The 9,435-nt window shown below is 47.1% G+C and overlaps 2 protein-coding genes across 2 annotated transcripts; one reads left to right on the top strand and one right to left on the bottom strand.

Annotated features, from left to right (window-relative positions):
- Positions 1-3,388: 3,388 nt before the first annotated feature.
- JN550_013560 (uncharacterized protein) lies at positions 3,389-4,831 on the top strand (the record flags this gene model as incomplete). The annotated part of the gene is made up of 4 exons (XM_049312161.1): positions 3,389-3,538; positions 3,601-3,705; positions 3,766-4,216; positions 4,281-4,831. The coding sequence occupies 4 exons, from the start codon at positions 3,389-3,391 to the stop codon at positions 4,829-4,831; spliced, it is 1,257 nt and encodes a 418-aa protein (XP_049164485.1).
- A 1,694-nt stretch (positions 4,832-6,525) lies between these two features.
- Positions 6,526-7,031, bottom strand: JN550_013559 (uncharacterized protein; the record flags this gene model as incomplete). Its single annotated transcript, XM_049312160.1, has 2 exons — positions 6,526-6,751; positions 6,907-7,031. The coding sequence occupies 2 exons, from the start codon at positions 7,029-7,031 to the stop codon at positions 6,526-6,528; spliced, it is 351 nt and encodes a 116-aa protein (XP_049164484.1).
- Positions 7,032-9,435: the final 2,404 nt, after the last annotated feature.

Below are 9,435 nucleotides of genomic sequence, written 5' to 3'. Positions count from 1 at the left end.
AAAAAAAAAAAAAAAAAAAAAAAAAAAAAAAAAAAAAAAAAAAGTGGGAAATTTTGCTCGATATTGTCAGATGTGGTGTGCTATAGAAGTGCTGTAGCACATCAGAGGGGTGTGCGGTAGCACACCATGGAACCCCCGGGGAATACCCGAAACCACCAAAACAAGCAAGCAAAGCGTACCACCTAGTCAGGGTAGAACATGCATCAATACAACACTCAATTTGCTCCTGAACAGACCGATATAGTCCCCCTACATTTGACAGATATCAAAACACGAGACAGTCTAGTTTGAGACTAGGCTACTAAGTGAATATCGTACGATGTATGCCTTAGGTCTAACTTTAGCGCCAGGAACGGTTCTACGTGAAAATGAATACGGTAACAACCGATCATGTACAAATAAAAAAGTCTTGTGGATAAGTGCCGATCTTGGCTATCAAAGTGCCTATGGATAATAGTACCAATTGGAGTCTAGTCGAGGTACATAAATGTCAGCGCCGGATTTGGATCGGCCATGCTCAAAAACAAGAGAAGAGAAACGTATTCTTGCCTTGAGTGTACGGCATGGAACTTGAACAACTGGGAGATAAGGCCCTCAATGAACGATATAATAAAGGCACATGGATGGATAAGATTCTACCTTATGCATTTGGCATCGCGATGATGAATATTCTTATGAGTGTTTAGTAACTAACAGTAACTAAGTAATTGCGCAAAAGCCAACCTACGAGATTAGCACGCCCGTTGGTGATAATTGTAAGGATCGCGCCGAGAGGCTTCGCGCCGAAAATAAGTCTTCGAAAACTTCACCAGCTCATGGACTCCAAGGCTGGTGGAGAGTCTTCGGGAATTGTCGCACCTTCCAAGCCTGTGTGACCCGTTGCAGAATAGAGCCAGCCGCCGGGCTCAGCCGCTATGCAAAGTCAAAAGTCTTGGCGATGGGTCCAAAAGGGGCCATCAAGGCCCTTCATCATAGAAACCGATAACCCACGTGCAATGATGAGCAGCATGATGCCTCTTCTGCAGACTCGAGCAATCCGGGAGGGTGACTTGGGAGGCGACATCCTCTCGGACGGGATTTGCCAAGAATAGGGGACCAAATAGTCTTGCTGGGTCTTGAAGGTTCCAGGTTCGAAGTTCGGAATTCCTGGTGGGCAGAAGAAGAAAGATTTGCGGGGCAAGGCACCTTAAAAAGAACTGTACGTTGTTCTCCTGCAAATAAGCGCGATGATACCTGATCAGTGATAATGGGAAGAAGCGGCCAAACTGATCTTGGCTTACGGCTTGGCTTTGCTGGGTCACCTCATGCATGCTAACGCTGCCGGTATTCGCATCTTGCAGGAGCTTGGGCAATTAGGATCAGTGGGTTTAGGTGGGCACACGATGCTGTGAAATGCGCCTCTGGTATTGCCTAGCAGCAGCTGGCAGAAGGTAATGAATTCTGACGCCAGGACGCTATCGTGCTGGCCTAGAAAACCCCTGAATCCGCAAAACTTTCGATCATGCCAAACCTGGAGTACCTTTTCTGGCCTGTTCAGCCCATGGGCCCGGTGTTTCGTTTCCTTGGGAGGCAATCAGTCAAGCGGGTTCCCATCCTTATTGGATGCAGCCCAGAATATTGGAAGATCTTAATATATCTTGCCGTTTGTACTCAGACCTCTGTCATTGCTTGAATGTTTGCTGTCTCTGTCACATGTGGATCAATGTCATTCTTTAGTTATCTTTGGAGCAACGAGGATATTGATTCGTATTTGACAGTTTTTTAATGCTCTCCGAAACAGAAAAACGCGCATAAGCAGAACATTGATACAAGAATCAACTTTGCAGTGATATAAATAAGCCCATAGTGGCTTTTCTAATCAATAATTGTCAGAGGGTGGATCATGAATCTCACACACCAGGGTCCGCTTAAGCACTGATCAGTACCACGGTGTTCAGATAGATGTATAGGGACTCGGGGGATTAGCCATGGTCACCCAAATAAGCATGCACCTCCTTAAAACTAGAGGCGCAGAACATAGATCAATACGTCACACAATTAGCGCCCATATCAAACCGGTCTAAAATTCAATAGGAAAGCACCACCTTGTTCAACAAAAATGTTACATAACAAATCTTTGTGTCAATGCCCCCTTCTCAAGGGCCTCCCTAAGCCACTGCAAGCAAATTGTAATGAGAGCCTTGAATGGACTGAGCATTTTCGAATCTGCAATAGCCGCAGACATCGGTAACGGCCAATCCCTCCCGGAGCAGACAGGCGTCACTATACCAAGTGAATAAGAAATCACTGCTAGGTTGACATTCTGAGATTCCGTATTTAGATCTCGGTCGCTGTCCCCGTTCCATTGGCCAATCGATACCACGGACCTTGGTGACACATGCCAAAAGCAGACAATGGACGCCCGCTGGGATTAATGTGACAGTAGGTCGACCTATCTCGCAACCGTGGTGTATTTGTGGTCAGGTTATTCTCCTTACCTAGTACCTACATACCTTAGTGGTCTGCAGGCGGGTTCCCCTGGTTTCTGCATCGTCAAAAGGGCCAAATACCGCGGGAAGAAAGTAAGGTGAAATGCACGCTCCCAGAAGCCAGAAGCCAACGCCTTCTCAGAAACTAGTTACTCAAGCCTTGACAAGCCACGACAGGAGCCGGCCCACACCCCGAGGTTCCTTTGCAGACTTGCGCACGCGTGGCGGGCTTGGCTCATGTCTCTTTGACCTCTCGGGGAATTACGACACTTTCTCGTAAGTCTTCCTCCCCAAACCCCCTCGAAAGAGATCATCATCTGAGGTTACATAGTACGCTTCGAAACAATCTTCCCCCAGCATCGTAGAATACGACTATCAGCTATCAGATCTTTCCCCTTGAGAGAGAAGAGAGGAGCAGTGTACTGGTTTGGCATTGATCAAGCTACTAAACGAGCCGGGCATGGAATACCAGAGCATGTCCACAAAATTGCCTAATCCAGAGTAAAGGTTACATTCAAGTGAGCACGCAGTGGCCCTGCGCTTGCTTGCATTCGGCATATAGTTAAGGCTGGTAATTTCCTCGCGAAGAAATGGCACCCTGAGCCCTGGGCCTGTCTAGTAACCAGGATATGTCCGCCGATCAAGAGACGTCCGATCCGGTCCCGCGAACAGGACAAGAAACCTATGCCCTGGGCAAAGATGGACCGGGAGCCACTTTTTGACACCCTGGAGAAAACAATATCTAGAAAGGCACATCCAGTCCTTTTGGTCATCCGTTCGTTTGAGGTTTCTCTTCCCGAATGGTTGGTATCCCCGTATTTTCTTGTATTTTTTATATCCATATGTTGCTCGTTGTTCTTTAACACCCCAACCGGAGGATTCTGTGCCAGTAACTAAAGGCACAACAATTGCTGCCCACCATGGCCGTCGAAGACCGTGGGCCCCAGTTGATGGTGGTCTGCATCACGCTGTTGACGATTGCCATTATTTCCATGTTCTTGAGAATCATCACTAGACTGTTCATTGTCAAGGGGCTCGGTAGAGATGATTATTTGATGGCTTGTGCTTCTGTGAGTGAATCTACATATTCCTGATACACTCGAGTCAGTTACTGACCCTAATACCTATACAGATTTCATTCATTCTTTTCGTCACTTGTGCCATTACCGGCGTTCACTATGGAACTGGAAGGCATCACAGCGACCTTTCAGACGACGATTTCGAAACAGCAATGAAGGTAGGCAGAACTATACTACGCTTGGCACGATACAACAGCATACTGAGTTTTTGGATTTAGTACTGGTGGCTCTGCTACATTTGGTACTGCGTTTCCATGATTACCTCCAAGCTCTCTATCGGTGTTTTCCTACTTCGCATCACGGTTCAACGCATTCACCACTACATTCTTTACTTGGCCATGTTCTGCTCGGTTCTCACCGGCCTCGTCTTTTTCTTTGTTACTCTGTTCCAGTGCCACCCCATCACCTACTTCTGGGCCAAGGTTGGAAAGGAGGGAAGCTGTGTCGACGCGGGCATCATCGTCGCCCTGACGTACCTGTACAGCGTAGTCAGCATGATTGCCGACTTCACGTTTGCTCTCCTGCCGCTTCACATGATTCGCAGCCTACAAATGAGCCAGAGGACAAAGTATGCCCTCATTCCAGTTTTGGGAATGGGTTGCGTGGCTAGCATCGCCGTCGTCGTTCGCTTTGCCTATATCGAGAATTTCAAGGACCCCGACTTTCTCTGTAAGAGATTACCTCCCTGACGACTCAATCACATTTGGATCACTATACTGACCTATACACTCAGGGGCAACCGTGGACATTGCCATTTGGTCTACCATTGAACAGGGTCTTGCCATCACAGCCGGTAGTCTTGCCTCTCTGCAACCCCTCGCCAATACCCTGGGCCAAAAGATGGGTATCTGGGATACGCATGGCCGCACGGGTCGCAGCGCCAGCAACATGCACGCCCGCACCTTTGGCAGCAACCAGCTATCGCGCAAGAAGAACAGCCGGTCGGCCAAGGACTCGTACGGCATGACAACGTTCGACATTGACGACGCCGAGGAAGGGTCCGTCTACTCCCAGGGCCGTGACAGCGGCAACAAGGCCGTGCCAGGCAACAACCAGATCGTCCTCACGCGCGAGGTCGACATCACCACCAACTCCAATACCGAGGCCGACAGCAACAACGCAAAGTCATCGAAGCGTACCAGCCGCCTGTGGCCGGTGTCGGAACGCAAGTCCAACGAGAGCCAGGAGGAGCTCACGGGCAAGTCGCCGAAGGATACATATATCGAGGAGCTGGTGGTGCCGCGAAGCTTCCTCGCGGACGGGAAGTCATCGCAAAAGTTTTGATTTTATTTACGTTGTCTATCGAATAATTACTGTTACTATACCCCCAAGTAACATACGCGAAGCAACTGCATATTTGGTTCTTCCATTATATGCTGTTCAACACTCTGCTTATCGTGTGATGGTTGTGATGCCTTGCCGTGATTCTTGCTTAAGACGCGGAATAAGTGGAATAAAGCCCACGATAGCAAGATTTCCATGGCCCAGTCCTGTTCAGGGGCTCTAATCCGTAAATCCGAAGCTAGAAACCTGGGCAAGGAGTGCTAACCAATCTAGGAAATCTAGGCACCAATTCTATCATGTGTGGGATCGAACTGACAGTTTCCACCTGAAGACATAAGCCACCTCATCACTCTGTATTAACCATTGGCTACGTGCAGTTCCACGATAAACGCCACTCCGGTAGCAGCAAGCTCAGTACAGTATGTCTCGATCGACTGGGCTGAGATGGATCTGGCGGATCTGACCTATACTCAAAGACTCGGTCGCTTACGATTTAGGAAAGGTACTTGTGCCGCAACGGTGGAGAGGGCGTCTACACCTGCATGCGATATTCGATAGGCAGTGTGTTCAAGACTCTACAACGTAGAAATGTAAACCGTTTTTAATATTGCACTTTCTTGTATCAACAAGTAAAAGACAGCGACAGATAATAGTTGTCTGATAATAGGCTGGAACTATGATAGCTTTCGGAAGCACATTCGAACCACGCATCCGGAGTCAATAATCTCTTAGAGCGCGGTACAGCTTCTCTGGAGAAGTTTCCGCTTTTACACCCATCATCCCTTCCCACGTTATCTTGAACAAATGACATACCTCCATTGTCGGCATCTGGCTTTCCCACATCGACGATGACTAAGCAATGTTGGACATTTCTCATAAAGTGGGTACTATCATGCATACGATGGTCGAGCGAATAATGATTCTTAAAGCAGTCTCACGGTATTGCAGAAAATACATGGAGTGAAAAAGGCTCTCAATATATCCCGCGTTTTTCGAATTCGATTAGGGATGTTGAAGTTGAGTGGCTGAACATGACTAACCTACAGCAATCATTTGCCATTGAAGGGTGACGTTTTTGGAATACTAAATTAACACGATTGAAGCTACCGATAGCCTTTAATATTATTTTTTGTTTCCCCTCAACCTTGCGCTCTTAGGGGCGGTACACCTTTTACTGGCATCGCCTTGTTTCTTTCCTTTTTTTTTCTTGCTCAATATCAGCGAAAGCAATCTAAGTGTAAAGGTCCAAGTGCTTATTCAACAGTCTTGTTCCTACTACATACGAGCATTCTTGTAAGGGTTCAAGTGCTTATTCAACGATCTTGTTCCTACTACATACGAGTATTCTAAACATAGCGAAAGGAGGAAAGGAAAGAGAGTCCTTTCGTCTTGATCAAGCCCCTTTTAGGGTCTTGAAAAGCGTCCGAGCTCTGGGTCCGTGCAGACGGCGTTGGCCGAGGGTGGCCGTAGCCTGTGACACTAAGTGGCAAATTCATAGTCACTAAATTCAAGTAACTAGCTTTTTTTCTTTCTTTCTTTTCTTCCCTTTCATGTCTTCATCATACCTCATCTTTGAGCAAATTCAAATGGCTTGCACTCAAGTTCGTCATTTCAGTACCCATAAGAACAGGGGATTTGGTGATAGCCTCTGGGCCAAAATGGGCACGCTCTTCGGCGTCCGTAATTTTGACCCGTTACCAATGATCTGTAAAGGTGTTCAAATCGAGATAATAAGATTTGCCCTGCATGAGAGGGAAAAAAAAGTATGCCATCATGTCGAAATCGTTGAAAGCACCGCGGCTCGCGTACAAGGCAATCGGCCCTGCCGTGCTGGCGATGCTGACAACATCCGCCCACGTGCCCCAATTGGCAACGCCCATTCTCCAACTATTGCCGACCGAAGCGACCCATGTCCACACGCTATCGTGCCCCTAGTTGCATAAAGGATACAGAATGGGCTGATCGGTATTCGTGAGATAGTCCCGCATCTCAATATGCCAAGTCTCCGATAAGCCGGCTAGGGATGAACAAGTCTGCTCAACCCCGAGCTACAGGGCGTGTAGCAGTTGTCATACTTCCAGTAACCGATGCCCCAAGCTGCGAGCAGCTGTGCGTCCTTCTCCTCGTATCCTTCACTGCTAGGGTAGCCGTCGCTCGCAAACGTGCTTGCATCTCCATTAAGACCTAGCTTTAGACCCATCTCGTAGATAATAAACAATTTCGTGTCTCGAGACGAAGTCCTAGGTTAAGTCATACCCCCCATAACAACACTAAGGAATCTTTTCTTGACCACCCGGGACACAAATGCCGCATTCGTCTGTTATACATTTGCATATCTCGTCTTTTGCATCGAAATCATCCTTGATTGTGTACTAACTGGAGTTTTTTTTTTTTTTTTCTTTTTTTTTTAATTGAGATATACTCTATGACTCCATCATGATAAAGGCAACAACACTTAACCAGTCGTATTACGATGTGCTTGTTCTTGTAAAGCTATATCAGAAATCATTTTTGTTTTGCCCCATAGCCATCATTTTCATTCCCAGCTTGAGCAAAGTCATGCTCCGCGTCGGGTTGAGGCTCCTTGCCTTTGCCCCCTCCGACGACGATTCCGCCGCCCTCAATGTCGTGTTCCAGTGTGCGAGAGCCTGCTCGATGAGCGAATTATTGCCCACGACATCGCTGACAACGCTGATGATGGACGCATTACTGCTGCCGCCATTTCCGGATATGCCGTTGATGAAGGCGCTGGCAAACTCAATGTCCGAGGTGTAGAGGTGCAGTCCCGCCCATTATGCCGAGCTTGGCTTGGTTAAATAAAGTGAATATCGTACGATGCATGCCTTGAATCTAATTTTAGCGCCAGGAACGTAGGAGAGTGAGGTACCTACAGTTGTCGCAAGCCGTAGAGCGACGGCTCATAAACGCCTGACTTGGCGTGTTTATGCTTGCATTCACTCAAGACAGCGTAGAGTAGGTAAGGTTGCTTGTACTACAGTATATACGAGTGGAGCCAGTGGTGACACCTGTACGCTGTTCATAGTACTCCAACTGGCATTTCCTACATCTTGTCAGCGATCACCTTCTTTTTCCTCCACCGAAACCCTTCCATGAGTTTCAAGTCTATGCATACTAGTTATCGTGATCGATGTATAATCACTATCCATCAAGGTTTGGAATGGCCTATCGCCGTACTGATGGTATTGCGTGGCTATCCCGAGTATTCCCAAAGTTACGTGAACGAGCTGTTGACGCCGTACTCTGATTACCGTAGAGATTTTATGACGATGTTGGAATCTTCTTAGACGATGTCAATGAATATCCGGCTCATCTGGAGCGGATCTGCAACTCGTTCACCCCGCCCCCCACCCCCAAACTCTTTTTGTGAAAACTTCGTCAAGGTCGTAAATTTTGTATTGGGGTAGGGCATGGCGTGGTAATATGTAACACGTCCATAGGTTGACAATATGGATTTTACAGCATCGCAACTATTGAATATTGGCTAGGCAGCTCGAAGAAAACCATTCACCCAAGTATTGGTAGTAAGAGAGGAGGAAAACACCAAATGCAAGTGATACTCAAATATGCACGAGGTGCAATAGACATTGCTGATATAATAGAACTCTACTCTTGGATATTCCACTGAAATTGCTTGTACACAGTTGGTAATCAGGATCAGGCACTTGTGTCCTGGAAAAGTTGGCATAGGCTTTTGAGTAATTGATAGATACTTTGCGAAGGTGCGTTGTTGAAGACAGTCCTAACCCAATCATCAATGCAACATTCCAGCGGTTGTCCATGCAACCACCAGGGGGAACTACAGACGGCGCCGTGTAGCAGCGAACGATGGGCATCTCGCCTAAACGGAGCTGGTTTAAGGCAAACTTGAAATCATACGAGGTAAAACATGTCCGGCCTCAATAGTTCGGTTATAGTGACTTCCAAACCCATATAAGGAAGCCCTCCAATAGGTTTTATGCTTTGTGCTAAAGTTAAACCTTTTTCAATTTAAGAATAACGGTAGCGTGAATCGGCCATGAAGGCGTTTAGTTTCCGTATCGATGATTTGTCACCGACTTTTTTTGACAACTAAAATCTTGAGATCATGCCATTGATTTACACGTGGGTGGACTGACCAGGAAATGCCTAGGCAATGCGTCTCACTGGACCACTACGTATCACCACAAGAATTTTGCATTGGCCGGTATTTTAGTAGCATACACGCGCTAACATAGGACACTAAGGAGATTAGGCCATGTGGGGATCTTGAGCACATGTCTAGGTCAGCCAATTATAAGTACTGATTTCGTCCCGCGCAGACGGCACTCGACACACAGGCGTTACCCTGTAGTAACAGCCACAAAATGCCTAGCGTCAGTAGTCGAGTCCCGGATTGTGCAAGGCATATATTGCTTGTTAAAGGCAGAGCTGATCTAGTCTGGTACACAAACTTGAAATCATACGGTTTTTTGCCTGCTATAATGATGTGTTGACATCCATTCGGCTGTTCCCAGAGAACGTTGTACCAAACCATAGTCAAAAAAGGGGTATTCTCTCATCTGGTCGCCAACGTTCACTTATCGGGGAAGATAAAGCGTCCGTGC

The sequence above is a fragment of the Neoarthrinium moseri genome, assembly GCF_022829205.1.
Source record: "Neoarthrinium moseri strain CBS 164.80 chromosome Unknown scaffold121_Wmoseri_CBS_16480, whole genome shotgun sequence".
Classification (NCBI taxonomy): domain Eukaryota; kingdom Fungi; phylum Ascomycota; class Sordariomycetes; order Amphisphaeriales; family Apiosporaceae; genus Neoarthrinium; species Neoarthrinium moseri.
The sequence above is the reverse complement of the archived record's forward strand: the minus strand, read 5'-3'. Positions and strand labels throughout refer to the sequence as shown.